The following is a 25,639-nucleotide window of genomic DNA, read 5'->3' as shown; positions in this document are numbered from 1 at the left end:
TCATTCGTCTCGTTATTTGCTTTCTCTCCGTTGCTCCCTCACTATTTTCATCTCTTCTTCCTCCCCTGCAGAGTCTTCTCTCATCAATATTTCACATCTTCCAAATGAACTCTGTCAACTCAAGCTTAGCGCATGGCTGGCTGCCTTGTGTGTTTCCAAAGCGTATAATGTGTTTTTGTATATGTATGTGTGTGAGTGAGTGTGTGTGCACGTGCATTTGAATGTATGTACGTAAAGATGTCGTTCATCTGTGTGAGTGTAATGCACGACTCGGTTTCTGCGTGCCTATTTTGATAAGAGCTGACATGAGACTCGTTTTACATAATGTTTATGATTTGTTTATTCAAGTGTTATTCCACCAGAGAAGGTGACTAAAAACATGCAATTTAGAGCAACGACCTGCTGTTTTGGGCAAGACTACATGAAGTACACATTGTACGCACTGGATACATACAGTATACTGGGAGCTGCTGAGCAGGATGCCAATCACAGAGCTATGGTACGCTAATATGCAATTTAATTTCATTTATTAGTTTGTCGCTAAGTGCCTCCGTCAAGGTGGGTTTGACAATAGCTGGTGAGGAAAAATGAAAGCTTTTTTTTGGGGAACGTTCTCCAAATGTTGACCGCAGAAACCCTCAGCTGACTGAACACAACGCAGAGTGCAGATCTGTAGTATGATGGTCACCACAAGACAGCGCATGTCTTCACACCTTATACACGTGCACAAGGTGATCCAGTAAGTGCAATGCATTTGAACTGGAATCCCTGACTCCACAGTGTTAGATTAGAAGGATTGTTTTGTGTGTTTGGATGTTACAGTATTTATCCAGTGTCTTTCATTTTAGTGGGGCTCTGGTTTAAACTAAAAGCATTCTCTTTAAATATTTCATTGCTTTTGCTGCCTTTCCTGCTGAGATCAGATGAGAGACACAATTGTTGAGTGGGGCTTAAAAACCAGTAGCAACTTTGCCCGCTTCTGTTCCATACCGTCAACAACACATTATGTCTAAGCTCCCTTGTCATTATTGTTCGGTGCACAGTACTTAAACATCACACTTTGTGCGGCATGTTCAAAATCGATTTTCACCTCACCCAGGTATTTTTGTACCGTATGTCTTGTTTTTGCCTGCGTTATCGTATAAACTAGTAACGCACTTCTACACAATGTGACTAAATGGCTTCCTCGAGCTGTGCAGCAGCAGAAGTGGGGCCCCCGTTTCACCACTCGCCTCCTGCGTTGTCCTTGCTCCCATACACCCTTCTTTCCCAGTAGCCTCGGCTCCAGCCCTGGGGGCCCCGGGCATCACTCAGTCAAATTGAATCACAAATTCTGCCGGGCAGAGGAGAGTGCGAGGCTCGGGATGAATGGCTCGGGTCTGTCATGTGGTCTCTGCTGATGAATGGTCCAGGGTTAGGGGACAGGCTGGACTGAACCAAGGAAAGAGGATCTGGTGCGTCTCTTCACACGAGGATCTGTTAGTGCACGATATTCTCCCACAGCGAAAAATATGTTTATTTTATTTTCAAACTTGAGATGACGATTTTAAAAAGTAATGATCTCTAAAAAAGCTTTCAGGTCTCTCATTCTGTAGCTTTTATATAATTGATGATTTTGTCCATGTAGTAGAGGTAAGACAAGTAAAGTACTGCATATTGTTCTTGTTGAAAGCTGGTAACGGGGAACAACAACCTACCGTCTTGGTTCTGGCAAATGTTCCCCTCTTTGCAACGTGGCGGTGATGCACAGAGAAGCATCAACGCTTTGATGTTTCATATTGGGGTGTTTTGTCGAGAGAGTTTTTCGCTCACTGGGATGAACTCTCCCTGCAACAGCCCCTCTCTTCTTAAATCTGCCATCCCTTTTTTTTCAGCCTCTCAGTGTTTGAGATATGAGTTGGAGAGCTGAGACTTTGTTCCCTTTTCTCCAGTCTCATCCCATCTTCTTCTTACCCCTCAAGCTCTCTCCTCCTCTCCCGAGCTTTCTTCACCTTCTTTCAGGCCTTCTGTGTCCCTTCACATCTCTCTTGGCTTCGTTCCCGTGATGAAGCACAGCTGTCGCGCTCATCGCAAAGCCCCTCTTTTTTTCTTTTTTTTTTTCACATTGTTGTATAAATTGGCTGGCTGTCTTTCTCAGGCCCTGGCCCTGTTGATTTTGGGTGACGTCAGTAGCCGTTGTTTACGCCTCAGACACAGAGCCAATTCCACTGTCTCCTCTGACGGCTTCGACTCGGGTCATTCAAACAACACATGAATGTGTGTGTGTGTGTGTGTGTGTGTGTGTGCGTGTTTATTCGAGTATGCACCATTGAGGCGTACTCATTAAATTAAAATCAATCACAAATTGCTTCTCCAAACATATCCCTCTCCTCAATTCCTTATAACTGACTTGATTATTATATCTCTATCTTTGGCAGCCGAATGAGCTCACAATCATATTAATGGCAGTGTCTGCTGGGTGGATGAGGAGGAGCGGGGTGCATGAGACTGGCACTTAGCTCGTCTGAATCGCTCTGTGAGGCAGAGACGTGCACCTGCAGGGCCGTGGCAGGTCTGTGGCAGTGAGGTGATGGGAGCTTTAATCGTATACGCCATCGTCTGCTGAAGAGCTGAAGGGTGAGATGACCTCTGGAGCGGCACACTGTGGCAAACACACACACTTAAACTTGTTGGTGCTCTGTTTCCCATTCCATATACTTTGACTCCTCTCTAGCAGGATAAAACCAATAACATAGGTTTCCAGAAAACATGTCAAGAAGATGAAAAGGAGTAGTTTGTTGTATGTTTTGCAAGCTCTGTGAGACGGTTATGTGGTGACATTATGTTGCAAATATGGGTAGCATGAAAAAATCTTTTTATGGTGCGGTATGCAGTATATGGTGTATATGTTTTTCAAGTATTCTGTAAGGGCTGAAATGAGAAGTCAAGGAATCAGTCAATAAAAAGAAAATGAACGAACATTTGCTGATCACAAACTAGCCGATTTGTTCAATTTATACATATTTAGTGCTGCAACTAATTAATACCCTAATATTTAATTATGTATTCATCTTTGATTCGTTTCTTGATTCATTTTTGAAATTAATAATTTTGTCTGTAAAATTCCTGAAGATCAAATACAATTTCCCCAAACCCAAGGTTAGCTCCTGTAATTGCTTGTTTTGTTGACCAACAGCCCAAAAACCTAAAGATATTAACATTTAACTTTTTTTTGTCTGTCAAAATTGTTGCCAAATCATTTTCCAAATCAGCTATAGTTGTTCCAGCCCGATACTTTTTGGATCCTAGGACCCATCTTGTCATCTGCCCATGTCAGCAAAGGTCGAATTTGCTGATAAATATGGTTGAACATACTGTATGTGTACAAAGTTATTGCACAGTAGTGCAAATAGAATTGGCTGCATTTTGGACTAGACGTCTGGCCAGTATAACACATTGATGAATATTACAGTCGTCACACTTTCTCTAAAGCACCATGAATGAGTATAACTTAATAGATGCTAAATGTATCTCAGACAACCCTCCAAGGACATTGCTCCATTGTGATAGGAAAGCACTTCAGCCCTTCAGATGAGATGCGTTCACTGTCAAGCTAACATACCCCCCCCCCCCCCCTCCCCCGCCCCCCTACACCATATTGTTACCTTTTCTGAAAGCACTTTGCTCAGTTTGCGTCCCTCAAACAGGCATGGAGTTATTCTGTGTGGCAGGCCTACCAGCTCTTTTGTAAATGACATGCAGCAGTTGTTGGAAAAGGCGGCTTTAACTGGTCCCATCTCCCACATCACCCATTTTGCAAATTGTATGCTAGGCCCCCTTCTCTCTTGGAAACACAGTGCCTAATGCACCATTACCCTGCTATAAATACTCTTCTCCACAGACCATGCTCACGCTCCCATTGTGATGTGATTATTATTTTATTTCAACTTACCGGGATGGGTGTCATGAGTGAAAGGGGAGTCTTGCTGTTTCAAATGATTTTAGACCGGCAGTTATGATTTTGTCCCTCGTGTCTGATTATTACCAGTGTGCAAAACAAATGGATGATGTGCCACTTTACAGTTTGTTTTGCATGTACAGCGTCCCTAAGCAGTAGCAGTCTTTGCACCATTGTGTTTCACTAATTTCCCCCAGAGCAGAAGTTGTTTTTGATCAATGCTCTGCTGTATATGACAGTCTTCTTTATGCGTTTGTGTGGTTAGATTGTCAGAGAAAGTACAGTGTCATTTTTAATGCCGAGAGCAAAAAAAGGAGCCAAACACTGGTGTCAATGGTGATGGTGTAAACTCAAATGGAGATCCTTGTCTTTCTCTATCTCTCTTATCTCTCTTAACAAATGACTCGGGGTTATTGGCTCTTTTTTCTAAAATAATGGAAGAGAAAGAGGTTATGGTTACAGACTCTCTCTTCACCTCCCTGCACTCGTATTTTGAGTGTAATTCATTTGCCAAAGAGACTAAATGCTGAGTAATTAAATTTGATAATAAAAAAGACGTTACACTGGTCATAAGCCTAATTCCCTCTCTAATGTCTATTTTATATTGCTGTGAAATCATCTCCTTTAAACATCTGTATTTATTTAACTTTCTCGCAAAAAAAAAACATTTTACAAGACTGCATTTAGACACATTATAACATTACTGAATGAAGCTTCATAATGTAACTCCGTTAACAGCTGTAAGCTCCATTTTTTTTTTGCCTAGCAGGACTGTGCTTCCCTCCGGCTGCTAACAGCTAACGCTAACAAGCTCTCCTCCTGTTAAATTTCTTTGTTGTTCAAAATGTAGCACCATCAGGGAAAATGGTGCACATGAGTGTTTAACCAGTGTAAGTTTGCACATGTGTTGATGAATGATATGATACCGTGATGTCGGATCTTTGCACAGACTCTGGTATCAGTATCAGAAATGATTACTCCACACATACATTTTGGACATGGGAACGCTGGTTGATCAAATTGAAACCGTAGTTTAAAGGAATAATTACTCACATTTAAAAAGTGTTTTGCTATTTATAATTTATTTATTTTATTTTTCATGTGGCACTTTCATTCTGCCTTCTTTGGCTTCTGCAGTCAGATTTTTAAAAATATTTTCCTCCCAGTGAGATTAAATGAAAGTGAATGATGTTTTCCGGATGATGAAATCATTTTAATGCTTTTTTGTTTGTTTGTTGGTCCAATACAAGTCCTCATACTGTTTGCTCTCTATCATTTCAGTATCAGTAAATAGATCTGCACAATTAGTTAGCGACATCAAGACTACATTTATTGCAAACCCAGCAGGGGGTCAGAAGTCTGGTGTTCAATTCTGTTGATTCTAGTCAGGAAGTAGAGTACCCTCCTCAAGATCTCCTCTTTCTGGGTAGCTGAGTTGGCAAACAACAGATAAACGGAGCAAGAAAAAAAAAAAGAAAGCCAAGGAAACTGCAGCTCTGCTCTAGCCATTGACTGTTTACTCACAGATTAGATCCCTATCTCCCCTAATTGAGTTCCCTTGGATTGGCACACTCATAGCCTGTCCACAAACACAACTCTGGTCTCCCAGCATCCCCTTTAATTCCTGGCATCCGAACCTGTGAGCGTTTCAGGATTTGTCCGGGTTGGGAAAGAGGGAATGGGCGAATGCAATTCGAGGCCGTGAGTTGTGCCTCTGTGTGTGCTTGTGGAGAGATGCTTCCGCGGCTCGTCTGTCTTCTTGTCAGAATTATATTGTCTCTGCTTTGTTTAGCAAACAGACTCTGTCGCAGTTTAGGATTTTTTTATTGTACCTCTAGGCGTTTCTGCGGTCTGTATGTAGTAACTGTATGTGTGTGTGTGTGTGTGTGTGTGTGGAAACAACATGGAGCAGGTACCTGCTTTTACGAGCAGGTTTGTTAAACCAGCCTGTTACACTTGGTCGTGCTCTGCAGCAGTGTTTGGTGAAACAGACATCGGCCCCGGCAGTTAACTGCATGGCGACTACCCCTGCAGTTATTATTGTAGTCCGTAAGGGGAACCTATCGTGCTGTCTGGAGACAGCCGCCTTAACAAGACTCCGTCAGCTTCATGTTCCTTTCTCTGAAGTAAAAGGGCCTTCTCTTTCATTTCTTTCTTTCCTATGCTGAGATTTTCGGTATAGAGACCACTGGCTGTAAGTTCTTGCTGCCTCCACCTTTTTTTTCTTCTTTTTCCCCTGTATCTAGCCCAAAGCAGGCTTTGATGTTCAGCGTCTTTACTCTCTGAAATAAGGCTGTTCTGCTGCAAAAGGAACACCCCATCTCTATTTTGTTTTGTTTTTAAACACTGCAGGGGAAAATACGCTGGATTTTTCTTCTTTTTTTATTGTTCAGCCAGCTGTTAGGTAGACATTGTTTCCCTCTGAGTTGAGATGAGGTTCCCTTTTTTTTGCTTGTGGCTTGAATCTCAACCAAGGAGACAGGTAGGTAATTAGGAGAAAAAGTTGTTTCCAAGCTCACTTTATTATATTTTCACCTCTAGTGACAGGGGGGTAATAGAAATACATTTATACATTAAGGTTAATATTAGAAGTTAAAAGTTAATGTAGGCATGTACCGTTCCCTTTAGTTGCATTTAAAGCACAAATGACGGATATTTTACTGTCAAAGCTTGTTTCCACCATCGACTCTGTCACAGCAAGTATGAACTCAAGCTTGTGTATCTGCCGTCATCACACAGTAGCATCCCAGACTTGCTTTGATTACTGTAACTATTTGTCCATAATCAACATTTTACCATATATGGTCTTCATTCATAAATCAAAACAAAATCTAACATTTAAACAGATTATAGTTCAGAAGTTGTGAAAACAGGTTACTATTTTTGGGTCTTTTTCTTCCTTAGTTTCAGAGAATGGAGCCATTCCTCTCTAGTCAGGACATGTAGCTCAGAAGCTTACTGTACACAAAGCCTCAGACACATGCATAAACACACACACACCTGTTGTATATCTGCTCAAAGGTGTGCGTGTCACGGATGAAAGGGGACTTCTATCTATTCGTGCAAATATCTGCTAGTTTTTTATGTTGGCTTTTTTTTTCACTTGTAATTTTATGGGTTGAATCCCCATAAAGATCAAATGGGACATGATCTGACACGGCTCAGTGGCAGCTGACAGATTTGAAGGTAATTAAAAGTGCTCTTTTGCCCGATGACTGATGCCAGGGCTGAGGGATCTGGCTGGTGTGACGGGCGTTGTGGGGGGGTGGGAGGGGGCACGGGCTGGCCCGGCCCACACAATGGTGGGCTTTGTAGGTGGCGGCGATGTAGGGAAAGGCTACATGATGTCAGGCAAGTGCTGGTTCGAGTCCCATGTATTCAGGTCCTCCGCAGAGCATTTAACACCTTCGCACAGCTGGATGAGGAGGAGTGGGAAGAGCAGCTGGTGGAAATCTATCCTGCAGGAGGAGCTGCAGAACAATCGACTGCATTCCTTGTGAATAATATGGTGGAGGGTCACTTGGAGAGTAAGATGCATTTTAGTTCAAAGAGGGTCAGAGGTATTCATATACTTTGCAGCTGCATTCAAGTTTTAAGTCGTGACACTGGACTTTAGCTCGTACACAATGCAGCTGCCAGAGTTTGAACCAAAACAAGTAAAAGAGAGCACATTACTCCAGTTTTAGCATCTTTGCAAATTATCTTAGTGCAGATTTAAAAGAGTTAAAAAACACTCTGAATATTTAAGCATCTCCATACTTAATATTCTTACTTCTATTCAACAGCATCAAATGATGTTTTTCTGAGAGTTATATGCTAAATAAAGCTACCACCAGAAGTCAGTCAGACTGGAAACTATAGGGGGAACAGAAATCCTGGCTCAGACTATAATGGGCTCTTTCCTCGCTAGCCACAGTAACTTCCTGGAGGCTTGTCATCCCTGTGAGGCAACTGTGACAGCTCTTTTATTTTTACTCTTTGTTTTTTGTGCAGAGTAAATAAATATAATATAAATAGATAGAACGTGTTAAACAGTGAGCAATAGAGTGGGTAGTTGCCTTCGGGCAGACACAGGCCAGCTGTTTCTCCCTGTGTCCTGTCTTTGCAAGACGCTAAGCTAATTGGCAGCTGTCAGCAGCGTTATATTTTCCGTAAAGACATGAGCGCGATATCAATGTTCTCATCTAAGTCTCAGCGAGAAAGCGAATAAGCATATTTCCCAAAAATGTTGTACTATTCCTTTAAATGAGAAACAGAAAAAATATGTTGTTTTGAAGAAACAATCTGTTGAAGTATGGACCAAATCGTCTGTATATTAAAATGTAATTATTGTGGTTATGGCGACGGTAACAAAGAAGAAAATGATGCCAGCCTTGTGTCATGGAATATGTATGTGTAGAATGAACAGATTTAGAATCCAACCGATAAGTGTCCACGACCGATTAAGTGAATAAAAGTCTCACATTACAAAGCAGAAGCCAGCTCATTAGCTCCCGTCTGCTGGTAGCATTAGCCTGGTGGTTGTGCAGTGGTGCTGCTGACTCCAAGTCGTCCTGTGCCTGTTCTTGACTGGCGTCTGGACAGCAGATAAGACCCAGCGTCTCAGAGGAGTAGTATAGATAACCACAGAGATCTCTTCAGTCCTTCTCTCTGTGTCATTGTCTATCCCTCTCTCTCTCTCTCTCTCCCTCTCTCTCTCTCTCTCTCCCTCTCTCTCTCTCTCTCTCTCTCTCTCTCTCTCTCCCTCTCTCTCTCTCTCTCTCTCTCTCTCTCTCTCTCTCTCTTTCTCCCTGCGCTCTGTGTGTAAATTCTCAAATTTCTTTTTCGACTCTCAGCTTCTCCTCCCTCCCTGTTTGGAGGGATAACCATCTACCCTTTCAGCAAAAGCCAGTTCCCTATCTGTCTCCCTGTGGCCTCCCTCTCAGCTCTCTTTCTCCCTCCTTCTCTTTTGCCTTCATCTCGCTCTGGGGGGGATAACCATCTAGCCTTTCAGCACAGGCCAGCTCTTTCTAATGACTGTTTCCAGCGAGGGAGGACAGTGGAGAAGCTTTGTCCAACTCACTCTGGTGCATTTCAGCAGCTCGGGGGGGGGGGGGGGGGGGGGGGAAGGGGAAGTCTATTCCCTTTTTTTAAATATTTGGACAGCACCTCAGAGAAGGACATTTTAATTTAATGTGTTGGCAAGATGAGATGATAAGATTCCTGCCTCTTTAAATTTGACCCATGCTTGTTGAAGTTATATGTCAGCTCACCTAACACTAGTGCTTACATGGCTGACTATGTTTTCTAATTTGATAGTTATGTGGCGGCTTTTTAAAGGGCAGCGGGTTGAGTTCAACAATCATCCGCTACAATTAAAAATGATTTAAAGTTTGACTTCAAGCTAAAATTAGAATGTCAAGGGTCCTATCAAAATGGATAATAAGCAACACAACTGCTAGTGCATTGGCGCCATCAGCACACCGTTATTTCCTTTTTTCTTTTTTTTGTTGTGCACTCAATGCTGAATCACTGTGTTTCTCATCAGAACAAACATCTAGTCTGTAGACTGAACACACTTTCTCAGATGTAACACTGCAGGTGGAAAAGTTTTGATGACTGATAACAAGAAGGAGTCAAATTTGGAAAGAAGAGAAAGTTGGAAATCTTGACAATAAAGAAACTCCCCCCCCAAAAAAGGGTTGTTTGAAAAACAATGTGATGTTCGTAAAACTGATGAAAAACGTACAAAACGTGGGCATAAAAGAAAGTGAGAGGAGCAAGACGGAGTTTCCAGCTCCATGTTTAAAGCATCGCTAGGCAGAGAACCAAGAAACTTTGGCAAGCGACGGGAAAACATCTGAAACCTTCATGTCAACAGGCACATGCGCTCTGAGAGGAAAACATTAATAGAGTGAATGAGTGGAGGAATGTGAGAACGACAGAGACAGAGAGGATAATGCGAGTAAAGGCAAGGAGCAAAGAACTGCCGCACTTCCAAGTTCAGCAGGGCAGACTTGACAAGCGTTGAGGTTTTCTTTTTCTAAGAAGAACCTACAGAATGAAAAGCCCTCTTTCAGGCCTGGACTGAAAGGCATATCGAGGCATAGCGAGTGAAAGACACAAACATTCCTCTACACATCTTGAGCAGCTACCTGTCAGAGCGCTGTAATAAAGCTGCTCCCACATGGGCAATATGCCAAGATTTTAAATTCTAAAGGCCTAAAGGGCGGCCTGTGAAAGTCTTGATACCAGAGTGGCAGTGAGTCTTTTGTTAAGGGAAATCATTTTATATTATAGCCAAATAACGGTAATATATCTGTAACGTGTACACATCTCTGATTTTCAGGTTCCAGCAATATTTCCCAGACTAGTATGTAAATCATAAATCATACAGTCTGGAGTGTAGTGCGTCTCTTTTTCTCTGCCTCCGACTGTTACAGTCCAGTCTGACCTTTTCGCATCAGAGTGGTACATCAGTTCCCAGCTCTTCTGGATGTAATTTCCCTTGCAGATATGGTGAGGAGTAATTTGCTGTGGTTCTAGCTGATCTATCTGTGAAGAATGCTTGGGACTGTGCTGCACGAAAATATAAATCCTCAAACTGCACATAATCTTTCCACTGTCCCTGACAGCGGAGAGGGAACTAATGATTTTTTTTCACATCATCAAGCTTGTTCCAGAGCCTGAGGGGTCATTGTGTGACCAGTCAGCCTTGCACTGTCACGCTAACAAGTGCTAACCCATGACAAATTCACCAAATGTTTTGAGATGATTAGCAGTCCTTGCTTATTGCATGCACACTCCCAAAAACACACAATAATTGATTACAAGAATTAAAACAACCATATATCTAATTTGAAGTGCGCCTAATTTAACTGCTAACATGTAGGACTGGACGGACCACCGCCCATTTTAATAGATCTAAAGTTGGGTTAAAAGTAACCATCTAGGTTGCAAATGTAGTTATCTGTCTCGGTCTTCGCTGTCTCTGTTATGCAGGCATATAGCCAATGTACCTTCAAGCTAGAACTCAAGGTTGTGGTTAGCAGACAGGGTTATGGAGTAATGATGACGCACTGTTTGTCTTTGTAATGTTCGGTAACCTTGAGTTAAAGAGTAGCCGAAAGCATTTCGTACTTTGTAGCATGATGCCGATATTTATTCCGTTAAAGTCTTTTTTTCACATTTAAATACCAACAAATAAATAATGCTTTGCTTTGTATCTCTAGTTTAAAAACACCAACCTTTACTTCATCATTTTTGGTGCACCACTAACATCCTGAAGGTGACTCAGCTTTCCCAGCAAGCCTCTTTGTTTTTTCCCGAACAAGCGCAAGGCACAGCTGGGGGGGTTGTGGTTCTTCAGTCATTATTTGTAAACGGTCAAGGCCCATGCTGTTTTGTATCAAGCAGGGGAAGTGTGTGACATCGGCGATGGTGGCCTACATTGAACAATGATTTGGTGGCCTGGTTTTCTGAAATGAGCTACTGCGGCGAATGGCGCTCTGTGATGTTTCTTGGCGATTCACTGAGAACAGGCTGGTTGGAGGCGAGGAGGAAAAAAAAACCACAGACTTAATAGTTCCGACGTTCTCCCAGCCTCTTTATCTTTGTCTTGACAGTCCTGTTTCTTTCCACTGGTTTGCTTATGTCCTGACTATCTTCTCCATCTGCCTACCTGACTGCCCATCCTGAAACTGTCTTCCACCCTGTTGTCTTGCTGCCCATTTGCCGTGTGGCTTTCATGTTTCTGTTTGTTTGCCTTTCAGTGTCTCGGCCTGGCTGTCAGTTAGCCGTGTCTATCTGTCTGTTGTCAAGACATTTCACTGACTCACAGTGACTAAGTGAGGCCTGAAGGGGCTAGCTTGTTCTGACCTGACTTCAAAACAGACAGCTTGGCACGCACACCATGCACACACAACGTCGCAAAAAACAGGGCTTTCCTTGTACTGCGTTAGTTCCCATGTCAGCCCCTGTTTCAGATCTGGCTTCTAATATGACTCACTGGTTACGGGACTTACGAGAACGATCATTGAAGCCCACAGCCATAATGCGTCTGATTGTCAGTTAAACAGCAACACACACACAGTGGAATACAAAGCTCTCTGTTTTTGGCTCACTGATTGAAGTGCTGCTGTTGGTGCTTTGCTGATTGATCAGACCTCAGCTAGATTTGTAATTTCAATGCTTAAAGTCAGGGAGCGTACATGCAGTCGATGCGGCCCGACTACATAACCAGTAGCTTGTGCAATTTAACGCCATCAAACCAATAATGCCACGAAATGACAGATGATGATACTACTTATCTTGATTTTAAATGTAGACAAATGACAAAATCATACAGATAAGAGAAAACCCTCCAAGGTAATGAGTGATGTCTAGCCCCAGCCATTAATAAAACATGCCAGCGTTTGAGGATCCGGGCAAGTGTGGATCTGCTCTTTGGAGGCCCAGATTCCCTGGCCAAATTCCCAGAGGCGAAGGAAGGAAGGGGGGGGGGGGCATGAACTATGGGATGGACTGAGAGACTTGTCTGTGCTTTGATCTTATGACTGAGGCAGAGAGTGTCAGTCATAGTCACATAAGCACCAAACTATGATCAGATCATCCAACACTTAATACGTATCTGACTCATTATTGAGGATTAAAGAAGATCGGATTGAGGATTCGACAACCTCTCTATCTGGCTTTGAAAACGATCCGATGGGAGTGGCATGGGTGTGTGCTTGTGGGTTGAGAGCTGCTGATTGACGGCCTTTTATGAGGCCCTTTGTACTGTGACAGCAGAGAGAAGAAATCCACATTAAATAGTACAATTACGTTCAAGCCTTCCATCAAATGTGTCATTTGTCTTCTATTAAAAATGGATTTCTGTCTATTTCTATCCAAAGATTGAGAGAGTGAGAGAACAGACAGTTCTTTATGTGGAGTGGAAGCTAGGAGCATCAATCTTAGCCGACAGCTTGTAAATGTAGGAGGTCTAAGTGGTTTAATTATTATTATTATTTTTATTATTATTTAATTGTCCAAACAACCCTCTATAAAGAAATAATTGCGCACCACCAGTAAATCTATTACTCTCTATTTCGTAAATGCAAACTATGAGATTCGCAGGTTAAGAATGTGATTTTGCACAGTGCATAAAAATGCACCTTTCTGTTTATTGTGCATTGTGCAATTTTGGGAATTCATCGTGTGTGAACAAGTGTGAGAACAAGGAGATGAGCTTGAGAGAGTCAAAGGTCTTGGCAAGTAACAGCTGTGCCTGCAACTCTGTTGCAATACTGCTGGAAAGTTTTATTCATTAGTTTATCAACTGGCAGAAATGTATTAGATTGAAACGTTATAACCAGTTGTTAAATCATCTGGCAGAATGTTGTATATTTGATGTTTAAAAGAGACTTGCGTGCTCATGTTTCATTATAATATTGAACACTTTTGTGGCTGCTTCTCAGGCAAAGTTAGCAATCTTAAGACATGACTTTAGGGATTGGTAGGTAGTAATGGGGATTTGTCATAATTTAATGGAGCTAATCATGTGAATTGTTTCGCTATTTGCGCACCCAGCATACACAGAGTGACATTTATGTGGTGTCCATTAGGGTGGGGGGGAATCGATTAATTTAAGAATCAAGATCTCATCTTCTGAATTGAGAACCAGTCATCCTGTACACCAAGTCGAGGCCGTGTCAAGCATTATTGTGGGATTTTTTAAACAAATTGCACAAAAATATATATTTTTTAATTGGTTTCTGTGAAATATAAAGGCACCAAACCAAGGTTTATGTTGTGTTTATGTACCTGTGGTATTACAGCCAGTTTTGTATAACTTGAGCTTGTTATTCCTCAAGTCAGTGAGAATATAGAAATACTTAAAACCTGTTTATTTGTGCAAGTTTAGCAGGAATAAAAGTTACCTTTTGCTTCTTTGTGTTCACATTATATCAGTTGACATCACTTTTTTCTGCTGTTTGGTGCTGAGCAGGTAGAGCCCAGCGGGGTTTAAGCTTTTTCATGCCTGTAGAGTTTTAAGACACCAATAAGAGTGAACCAAAATAGTGAAATATGCTATAACACTCACCAGGTAAATATGGATTATAGACGGTTGAATTCATAGTGAAAATTAGTTGAAGGTCACTAAATCATTTTGTTCTAAACCCTTTTCCCTTCTTTACCCTTACCCTTGTTCTCTCTTTATCTTTCTTAGTGTATCTTTGGTTCCTCTGTGAAAGCGTTTCATCCTCTCTGCTTTTTCCTTCACACCGCCCCGGCTCTTTTATCTGCTCACCTTCCCATTTTGCTCCTACGTATACGTCTCTTTTAGCTGCATCACCCACCAGCCTCCGTGTCCGTGTCTCTGACTCAGTCCTGGCTGAATGTGTTCGGAGCTCTTGTTGCTTTGACAGGCTCCGACAACAGCAGGTCAGCCTCTCCACCTCTCAGCAGCACAAGGCGGAGTGGAACTGGCTCCTTTGTTTGTCCTTTCACCGTCAGGAGACAGCCCTGCCTCAAAGGGAAGCTCGCACACTTGTAGGAGTCAAGCCATGAGCTCTCGCTCACACACGCACGCACAAATACCTGCAAACAAGCACAGGCTCTGTGCTGTACCGGCTCTCCTTTTCTTTGGCTGTCTCACCCCTTTCACGCACACAATTGGGGCAATTTTACATGTCAACATCAGGCCTTTTCCCCACCGCCAGCAATGGTCAGCAATCAAACTGGAGAGATATACATAAAAAAAACTAAAAACAATTCCTAAATTAGGCAAACTCTGACAACAGACAATGCTCTTCTTTTATGTTGTCATTATTTTAGCAATTCGGCCTGCTGCGGTGTTGCAACCAAATCTATTCCCGACAGTTTTTCCTCCGTGAGAAAACTGTCAATGTCAAAAAAGTCTGACTGTCTCATGGATGTTTGAAGTCAGCAATGTTACAGGTTCATTATGTGAAAAGGGCTTCTGTCATTCCCTCCTCATCCTCCCTCATCCCCAAGAGCTTTTGTAGACTTCGTCGCGTGCAGTTACACGGGAGGCAGGAGCGCCCAGTCCACGTCATGTGACAGGATGTTCTGCCTCATGTGTGTCAACTGTTGACGCTTCCTGTCAAAGACCTTCGCTGGATCGTCAGTGGAAAACTCACACATACACAAACACACACACACACACACTCCAAACCAACACTCCACATTCTTCCACACACAGAAATGAGGTCAGCTCTCTGCTCCTTTTCTTTTGAGATGGCCTACAGTACAGTATGTCTAAGATATGGTTCAGATACACATCAGCAGGATAACTTTCTTCAGAGTAACTGTTCCACTGACTTTTTCCACTCCGTCTCCCTTTTTTTTTTTTTTTGAGATTCGGCAAGTCAGTAAAAACACAGACAAGCTCAAGTTAAGACATGCCTGTGACAGGCAGGGTGGGTTATTGGGTGTAACTACAGTGTGTGCCTGTACAGTATTTTGTTGGATGTGTTATTCTTGTTAAGTCTGAGTAAATTACATTCTGCTGCATTCCAGGTCAGTCTGAATTAATCTCAGTCAACAGACAAGTGAACAAAAAAAATAAATGGTGGGAATGGAATGAAAAGAGTGGCGATGACACTGAAAAAGGCCAGGACATGAACGGGCAAGTTGGCAGGCATGGTTGGGAGGCTACAAAACCACCATCAGCCTCCTTGACAGCACTGTGACCGTACCTGCTAAGTGAATGGGACAGCCCACTGCCAACAGTCAAGGCAGCATGGCTCTCACACTCAGTGTTTATTCTGAGCCGGAAGGAGAAGGAGGTGGGACGAAGAGTAAATGCAGTTGTGCGCATTCGTGTGTGTGTGTGTGTGTGTGTGTGTCCATGTCACTCTGTGTCTGTCTTGCCAGAGTGGGCGGTCAAACATGTTTATTGGGGCTACAGCTTCCTCATTTGAAAAGCCTGTTGTAATCCATCTTCAGATCCCACAGATTTTGTCCGACCCAGCGGCAATGTTGCATCTTAACAATCGTTGCACGTAGGGGCCTCCAGACGAGGAACAAAATTAAGTTTTAGTTTAGGTTGTCTCTCTTGCTCGCCCACTCGCATTCTCTTTCTCTCTTCTAACGTTGGTAATTGCAGTCGCGAATCCATTTCAGTATGTAAACAATGACACTATCGCTGTTGTTCTCCAGTCTGATGTTCCAGCATCTGGTTCACATCTGTTACTATAGGAGATGATATAAACAGGGACACAATTCATAATAATTATAGTCACTTTTGGGTTCCTCAAACTGAAGCTATTTGGTTTTTACTTTGACCTTCTGAACGAGACTTATTAAAGAGCTGAATAATTGTATTAGCATTTCTTTAACATTGCAATATACGTGTTGTATTTTTCCTTTGGGATAGGGCAACAGAAAACTGAATTGTGCATTAACATGAGCACACAGTTGTGGTAAAATTAAACAAACTTGTAGGTGGTCATAAACTTATGTAGGGGCAACATCCCATCTCATCCCGTCCTGTCCTTTGCTATACTCTGCTTCCCCTACTTTACTCCATTTTTCTCTGCTCCATTTGTTAACACAGACTGACCACTGAGTTAATCACAGCCGGAGCTATTTAACTCTAACCAAGTAATCTCTCCACAGCCCACGCCATTGCATTATTCCTTTAGTCATTCCAGCCCATTAAAACGAGTCTGATTCAAGTCAATTGAGCATCTTGTCGAGGGTGACAGTTGAGAGCAATATTCACTGGCCGCTCAGGTAGTCAGTTAGAAAATGTGGGCGCTTGAAGAAGGCAGCATGGAGATCAGCCGGCCTCAGTAGTTATGTGTTATTAATGTGTTGTGCGGCCGCCGCCTCGTCTAGCTCGAGGAAGCTATTTATGTGACTTTCTGTTTGGCTCACATTACCAGACTGGTGAGCATTGAGGGTCTAGGTTAAAGCCTGGGTTGCCCGTAGGTCGCTCTGTGTGTGTGTGTGTGTGTGTGTGTGTGTGTGTGTGTGTGTGTGTGTGTGTGTGTGATAGTTAGGAGGGTGGCAGCTCTTATTCAGCCTGTATTAAGCATTTGTTTGTTCGGCATGTGAAATGTCAGTCTGCACAGTTGGTGGATGAGACATGCAAAGCTCAGTTGCCAAATAGCCCTGTTACTTTTCACCTGTTTAAACCCTAATCCACTGCTCAAGTGTGAGCGTGTGAGCCTGTGCGTGATTCCTGGTGTCCATGGGTGTTTTCCTTGGCACTGGCAATAATCCACCTCGCTGTGTGGACACACACACGCACACACTCTCATCAATGACTGGATTAGGCTGCTAATCTCTCAGATCCCACAGCATGTGTGCACACACACACACACACACACACACACACACACACACACACACACACACACACACTGTACACTGTGGTTTGAAACAGTGTCAGTTATGCAACGGCAATCTTGACCAGGAGCCATTCGTTATGTGTGTCAGCATATGAGCGTGGTCGCAGTTATGCCATTTTGTCAAATGTGCCTCAGAAGAAAAGTATGGAGATTTACCAACTGTTAACATGTAACGCGCTCTAAATTCCTCTATGCATACTTCTCCAAAGCTTTAGTGCCAGCAGTGTCAGAATGCAGAAATACAGCCAGAACTGTTGGCTAGTTAGGTTCACTGTGAAGTCTAGCATTAATTCCTGTCTTCTTTATTAATACGACTGTGGTCTTATTAATGAAATGCTACTACAATGCATAAAGAGTGCGGTTTGCTGGTCGGGTCGGGTTCAGGTTGTGTGCTTAGTCTGAAAACGAAAAATGGGTCGATTAGGGCCAAGAAATGATTTGAATGCACGGTTCAACAGATGCCGACTGTGCTCAGGCTGATTCGGGGCTTTTGTGTATTTGTAGAGCAAGATTAAGCAGAATTCAATACACTGGTTAACTCCAGGTAACATGCAATCTCTTTTATCCTGACAATCTTTCCCCCAATGTCGAACCCGAGAACAGTTAACACACATTAGTCAGGGTGTAGAATGCAAGAAAGAGCAGATCAAAGAATAAGTCATATGTGTCCATATATAGGTCTGACAGTCCAGACAATGTTTACATATAGACAGTCACACCTATGACCAATGGACATTTTCTCTGAGTCTCCGGTCTACTTGAGCTGTGTGCATGTTTCCCTGCATTAGCATTGTGAAAACTCAATGCAAAACAGACAAGATCATTTTTGTTTTTCAGCTCTAGTGTTAACTGTTGTGCCACTGTGGTAATTGTTGTCATCTTAAAAATGAATTAAATACACACTGTGCTTCAAGGCAAAAAAAAAAAAAGCATCAGTAGACAGCAATGGGGAAAAAAAGAATATTCTATATTCCAATTTTCCAAACGTGAAGGACAAAGAAACTGAGGTTTTGAATAAGCTGTGCACACATGGGGGCATGAACACACTGAATAGTCAAAGTCTGAATTGCCCTGCTCAATCAGCATAACACCTGCACAGGTTAACATTTTCTGAATTGACGGAACTAATGTGGCTTCCAAACTTGTCACAGGCGGGAAATTGTCTGAAAGGAGAAAATAAACGGCTACAATGGCTGCGCATTGTGTTGTGAGACGGTGTTTATTTTTTCTTATCTTGTTTTTTACTACCCCTGGACCAGAAAGAAACAAACCCTCACACTAAATAGTGACGCAGCGATGGCGACATGACTGAAGAAGGCCAGCATTTTGACTTCTCCTGTTTAGTTCACAGACTCCCAGACAAATGACGGCTTTGAGTCATTCTTAATTTCCTGTTGCCCTCTCCTCTCTCTGCGTTTCCCACCGTCTCTAAAAGCAGCTGACTATCAGTCTCTCCCATGCTTTATCACAGTGTGCACGACCCTATTCTGCCTTCCCAGATTACTGTTTAATAGGAGCCTTCCTCCCTGGTGAACAGTGATAAGCTAATGGTTAGGAAATTGCTCACCATTAAGCAGCCGTGTCCGTCAAAAGAAAAGGGAAAGAAACGGTGGGGGCGACTGTTATGCGTGAATAGTTTCCCTAATTTTGCCCCCACGCACACATTAATTGTTGGGTGGGTGGGTGGCTTATGCATGTGTGTAATTTTAGGAGGCCAGATAATTGGCTTGCTTCCTCTGTGCTGATTGGCCTCCCAGAAAGTGCACTGATTAATGCAGAACACCTACTCTGGCAATTTGAATAATTTTGAATAGATCATTTCATTTTGAGCAGTTCTTGTTCATGTGGATTTTGTTTCATCTCCGTGCGCCAACTGCGCAGTTGAAACTCTGCAATTCACCGTCTCTTGCGAGATATGAACAGTACTATTATTATGACCGTACTTTTCAAGTTTATCATGCATTCCGTGAAGTTTATTCAGACTGCAGGAAGAATTCAGGAACAATAGAGACAGGAAATGGTGAGGGCAGGCTGGAAATTGGTTAAGGCAAGAGTTAACCTCTAATGTACGAGGAGTGGTCTTGTGGTATGTAATGAAAACATGTTTTCTTTAGCTATCTCTAAGAGCAGAAAATAGGATGTCTGGTATTGTACGCACAGAAAATTGGACGTCTCAAGCATTAGCATTAGCGGCACTCTCTGTTATGGCCCTTTAGATGCCTCTGTTGGAGCCTCCCACTGAAACAGCTCCTCTCCAGATTGAGCTGTCCTCCTCTGCTGATTACTCTAGTATTCTCTGGCTATTAGACTGAACGTGTGTGTGTGTGTATGTGTAAGTGTAAAAGCGAGAGCTATGTCTGGTTGTTAAGGATACATTTCCTCTACACTTGATCGAAAGTGGCTTACTGTTGCTCTCACCCAAATAGAGACACACACAGATTTACACCAACACACACACACACACACACGCACACGCTGCAGTTTACTGAGTCAAATGGAGGAGACTGCCCTGTTTGTAACATTAGCCGACTGTTAGGTTAGCCAACTGGAAACGTAATGCTCTTTTACAGGTGACCTTTTCTGCTGTGCGGCAGATGTGTGTCCAAGACCTTGCGTTGCGTGTGTGTCTAAAACTGCACATGAGCGTGTCCAATCAGCAGATGTTGTGAGTGTATAGAGAAAACCACTACATTTTTATTAATAAATGAAATGGACCCTCTGAAGAGGCTGTTCCTGCCTGGCTGCATGCGGAAGCCTCACACCTCCTACTATCCATGTTTGTGTGTGTGTGTGTGTGTGTGTGAGCGTATTGTGCTTTTAAGTGTGTATTGTTCTTTGCACAGATGTCCTTCAAATGGCAGGCAGCGAGCAGATTGCACCGGAAGAAATGGCCACAGGCCCGTAATACACATGGACACTAAAACCAGTCCCAGGCATTTAAACGGTTGTCCCAGGGGCTGACGGATATCTGCTGACCCCTGATAGCGCTGTATGCCGTTCCTCCATCAAGCTTCTCTCTCACTCTTCCTATCCTCCCTCCCTTTTTCCATTTCTTTGTACTCTCGTCGTCACTCTCTCACCCCCTCATTCAATGTATTCGTCCTCTCACCGACGCGCACAAATCACACTTGCGCACAAGTGCCCTTCTCCAGGTCCATAAACTCTCTCTCTCTCTCTCTCTCTCTCTGTCCCTTGGCGTGTGGATGGGTGACACCATGACCAGTGAGAGGGTGCTGAGAGATGCTCAATGTTAACTTCTCCTCCGATCCAGGCAGCCCCGTCCTCCACTTTCGTGTTCAAAGAGGAAAATCACCTTTAATTGCTTCTCTCAGTCAAGACGAGGCACTTAAAGGAAAGTTGCGGAAACTTTGTTGGCATTTGATCAGTGAAGTACGTGGACACCGTCATTGACTGTAAAGTACAGCTGAGATCGCAAATGGGGCTAGTACGCAGCAGTGATTATCTCAGCCCAACAACTACAGTGAATGAAGCTGAAATGCATGCTCGTAATCGTTGAGCCCACGCACGCCATTAACGATGAAAGGGATGGGGATCAATGTTATCGATGGCGGCACTGTGCCTTCAGACTTACCCCTCAGCGGAACCTTTACCAGGTGCATGCTAATAACAGCATGAGGGACATTAAATCATTAATCCTGTACGTATGCGTGTCCACTGCATTTGTATATGCCTTTGTGCAGGCTACGTAAAGCACAGTTTTGGGCCGATGATGCAGACATACAGTAAACATGTCCAGACTTCCCAGTCACAATATTAGAATGTGTAAACTGCAAAGCTTTGATGATTAAATTGAGGCTTATACCTAAGCCTATTCATTCTATTAATACAGGAGAGAACAGGGCCACAGTTCTCGGGATGCTTTACTGTACATTTGATGTACATGAGAAAGCATTGTGTGTTTAGTATGTTGCAGACATGTATGTCAATTTAAATTAAATGAATTAAAGTCAAAACTTAAAAGGTTTAAAATGTTGCAGCAAAGATATAGGTTGAGTCACTGTGTTGTTAATATTATTGTGCTGTTTAAACGTATATGACAATGGCCTGGAAACTTCCATATAAAGATGTGTCATGGCTGTGACACTGAAAAGCAGAAGATAGAAAAATCCAAAAATAATTCCAAGTTAGATACTGATCAAAATGCAGTAAGTGGCCATATTCCCTAATTATTCACAAGATTAGACAAACCAGACATGATGGCTCCGTTTAGGGTCTGTATGCGTGCGTATGTTTGAGTGAACCAACAGAGAGGCAGTTAGAATGCTGGTCTCTGCAGGGCCTTTGGGTGGGAGGGTGGACTCGGTGAGATTCAGTTAGGTGTTTCTTCCATGGAGGGAGTAATACAATCCTGCACTCTATCTATAAACACTGCTTAACGCAAAGTGCAACCAGTGGCACGCTGATATCAAATAACAATGGAGATGTTGGCTTCTGTAATACAGACTATGGACTAGTCGGTCACACAAACTGTTAGTCTTATCACCTGTAAATGTAGCACTCCTATTTGAAGCCAGGCATCCTATGATCAAATATGATTCTGATGGTAGGGGATAGCGGCATCAACCCTCCGCGGTTTAAGAAATTCTTATCAACTGTGTGATGGACAGTTGGTCCCGGAGCAAAAGAAAAAACGTGTGTGTGTTTTATGGCTGTGGGGGAAGGCCTAGGGTGACACAACAATTAGATGCTCCTTAATATTTATTCAAACTTACTCCCTCATATGAGCAAAAAGGCCCAAAACATGGTTGCCATCCTATCGGCATACTTGCTACAGCCATTTTGATGTTTGTCCGTACTCTTTTGTCTCTGTGCGTGCATCAGAAGCTTTAATTAATATTTAATTAATATTTTCATATTGACAAGAAAGAAGCGTCTCATTGACTTTAGAAGTCCAACGGAATCCTTTCCTCTTTCCCACCACGTCTCAATGTGATTCGTTGTGCCCCGCTCTACATAGTGCCTTGTTTTTACAAACCTTGTGTGCTTCTGTGTTTCCCATTGGATTCATATTACGTGTGTTGTTAGTTGCGTTGATGTGGAAAATGGTGTTTCCGTTTTACGTAATTTCTTTTTTTTTTTTCATTTCAGCTGCAGCTTGACTGCCGTTTTAATCAACTTTGACAGCCCCTGTTTAAATTCTTTCATATGGTATTCATTTGCGTGTGTGTATACTCACACACACATCCCGAGCTCACGGATCCTTTACACTCGCCCTGAGTTTCTGTATCTGTGTGTGTGTGTCCGTGTGTGTCTGTGCATGCACATGTTTTCAAATGCATGCACGTGAATGTGTGTCAGGAATGCTCATTAAAATTGCATGGGAGATGATGCTGTACTCCTGCTCCGGAGCTCCCATTTCCACAGAGTTCTCCACATCTTGCCAGGTAATCAGGCGGGCGGACACATTCAGCCCTGCCACCTCCTCGACTGCCAACAGGCTGCTTTTAAGGCCATAAAAACAGCCACTGCTGCTAATTCTCCCTCTCATGTTCATGTTCAGCGCAGAGTATTTTATACAGCAGCAACATAGGAACTATCAATCTCAGTTTTGTTGAGTGCTGACTGAATTGATGGAACCTATAAATTATAATGCCATGTTTTTTTTTTGTCCCTGTTCTTCTCTGCTTTTCTTCATCCCCCCCCCCCCCCCCTCCATCCTTTCTCCTCCTCTGCATCCACCTGTCCTTCTAGGGGAGCACCTGCGCATCTGCCCCCAGGGTTACACCTGCTGCACCAGTGGCATGGAGGACAGCTTGGCCACGCTGAGCCGCAGGGAGATGGAGGGACTACTCAAAGACGCCGGCCGATCCTTACAGACCTCACTCACTGGACAGTACAAGGCCTTCGATGGTGAGTTTGTTTAATCACGATAAGTGTATGGCTGAGTGAGGGAATGAGACGAGATAAGTTGTATCATAAAGCCCACTGATTGATTAAGAACATTAATCTACTGTCACGTTTCAACAGCAGAGGCTGGTCATGCCTTGCAGTAGCGTTGTCAGAATGCCAAGTCAATACTTGAGAGGACTTGATACATATATTCCTCAAATAAGGCTTTATTATGGGCAGAAATATGTGTGACTAGAAACTGAATTCAAATCATTTATATTTGAATTTCTGAACTTGATTAATTAAATAAAAACAAAATTGAATCACATCATTTGAAAATGAATTAATTTGTTTCCAACGAACTTGAAACTAAATGTGATATTGTGAATATGAATTCAGTTGCTCTGTGACTGTGTTTGACCCTCAACTCGACATACTTCCACATTCAGTTCTCATAATTCAAATTCAGTTTACTGAGACACACATCCGGTCATTGAGGAAGAGCAATTGAGTGCAGCTTTACAGAGCTCCGGTCCCCATGCGCTTTGATAGTTTGTTTATTGGATTAAATCCAAAGTGGAAACAAGAAAAATGACTCATATTTTCATTTCATCTAACATACGACTACTGCAGGAGAGAGAGAGGAGAGCAGGCAACAGCTCCGGAGGCGGACCTTCCTATTTTAAATGAAGTTAACATTTTCCAGTGTTGTGATAACGTATGTAGAGCAAGAGTCTGAATGACTAAATATACTCTGCACCATAGCAAAGTATTGTTTTAGCTCTTAATAATACGAACTGAAGCATTGCAAGACTTATTTGCAGTGCTCCGCCGAGTGTGGGTGAAGAAAAATGAGAGAGACAAAGAAGGAGAGAGAGGAGAGAGGGATTTTCAATCTTAGCACATTGGCGCACCAAGGCAATTATTTGTGTTTGATGACCTGCTCCAGTTAATAGAAGGGTGTCTCTGTGCTCCGCTTGTTCCCCTCGGCCAGTCGGTGACAATGGATCGGTCAGCCGGGGCTCTGAGTTTGGCTAGTTAGCCTGACCTTTTCAGATTACAGTGATTAGTGGCAGAGTGACATTTCTTTACTCTTCTTCTATCGCTGTCTTGCGTTCTCATAGTCCCGCCCTATCACTCAGGGGGCGGTTGGCTGTGCCAAAGGGATACAGTCACCCTGCCAAGTACAAGCATAAACACACAGACACACACACACACACACAAACCTCGCCAGGACATACACATTATCTCCAAGTTAGTTTATGTCATCCTACAATTCTTGAGCTTTCCCAATTTCTCAGGAAAACACCTCATTTAGCACAGCATGCCTGTAAACAACACAGACTACAGACACACTTTCAGGCAGCACTCAGCTCCAAACTCTAAACATTCTAATGATGTAAATCCAAAAACTCGTAGTTCAATACGCAGAGACACACAACACCATCATGGTAACTTGCGTTGCCTCAGAATGAAGTCATTTGTAGCTGTTTTTTGTGCCTGTGTGCTCAGAGTTTATGTTGTGTGTGTTGCCCGTCCGTCCATTCCATTCTAATGAACCTGACATCTTTGGAACTCCTCAAGGGAATTTCTTCAAATTCTGCACAAACATCCACAAAGGGACAAACCTACATTTTGACTTTTTTCCCCCTCATCCTCCCCTTCATCACTGCCTCCACGCTGTCCAGTTCCAACCTGATCACCTAGCTAGCCTTCCTTAACAGCTCGTTGAGTCGCTGGCCTCCAAGCCTTGATGCCACCAGCCAGGCGGCACGCCACTAAGTCTCCAAGTAAAGACAACAGTCACTGGAAATTATTCGCTGGAATCATACATCTCAATGTAGTCATAACTTCCATTTCGCCATAAAAATTACACTTAATACCTTTTATTGAATCTCTTCAAAGTCTTCACTGCATATACAGTATTATAAGAGTCTGCACAGACATGGATGTAAACTGCTACTTGACTGGTTGGCGGCGGCATACAACCGGGAGGTGGTAAATCTACCGCCTAGAGTCCCTGTTTCTTGTGTCCCCTTATCTCACCCCAATCAGCATCAGATGGGGATGGCAGAGCTGACAGAGGGAGGAGAGAAATATATGTGTGCTGAGACCTTGAGGTCTTAAAACCATCTGCTGTTGACTGTGTCCTCGGAAGGCAAGAGCTGAGCGATAGACTGGGGTTAATTGGACCATAACACGTTGCATTTGCTGCCATATGATCGGCGAAATTTTGTGAGGATCCACCCATTCTTACAAAAGACATCCTCTTGTTATCCTTAGCTGTGGAAAAGTGAAAAAGTCAAAGATGATGTACTTCTGTTTCAGGGTTTTACAAAAAAAAAGTAGTTTGGTTGTTGGATCTTATAAAAGTATTAAGTAAGGCTGTTATGGTTTAAAATAGGTAAAGATTAGATGATTCCTAACCACGTCCAGAGCAGAATTTCTTTAAGTTTTTTTTTATAGCTGAAAGCGAGTTCAGTGATATTGTACCATGCTGCCAGTCCCTGCA

The 25,639-nt window shown here is 42.9% G+C and overlaps 1 protein-coding gene across 1 annotated transcript in view; it reads left to right on the top strand.

The window, feature by feature from the left end:
- Nucleotides 1-25,639, top strand: part of LOC142956870 (glypican-1-like) — a 57,871-nt gene that overhangs the window by 11,178 nt on the left and 21,054 nt on the right. The window contains exon 2 of the mRNA XM_076098635.1: nt 22,990-23,148. Coding sequence (XP_075954750.1) covers nt 22,990-23,148 — 159 coding nt within the window. The remainder of the gene's footprint in view (nt 1-22,989; nt 23,149-25,639) is intronic.

The sequence above is a fragment of the Anarhichas minor genome, unplaced genomic scaffold, assembly GCF_050575085.1.
Source record: "Anarhichas minor isolate MPS153535 unplaced genomic scaffold, ASM5057508v1 ptg000024l, whole genome shotgun sequence".
Lineage (NCBI taxonomy): Eukaryota > Metazoa > Chordata > Actinopteri > Perciformes > Anarhichadidae > Anarhichas > Anarhichas minor.
Note: the sequence above shows the minus strand (reverse complement) of the source record. Positions and strands in the feature narration are given on the sequence as shown.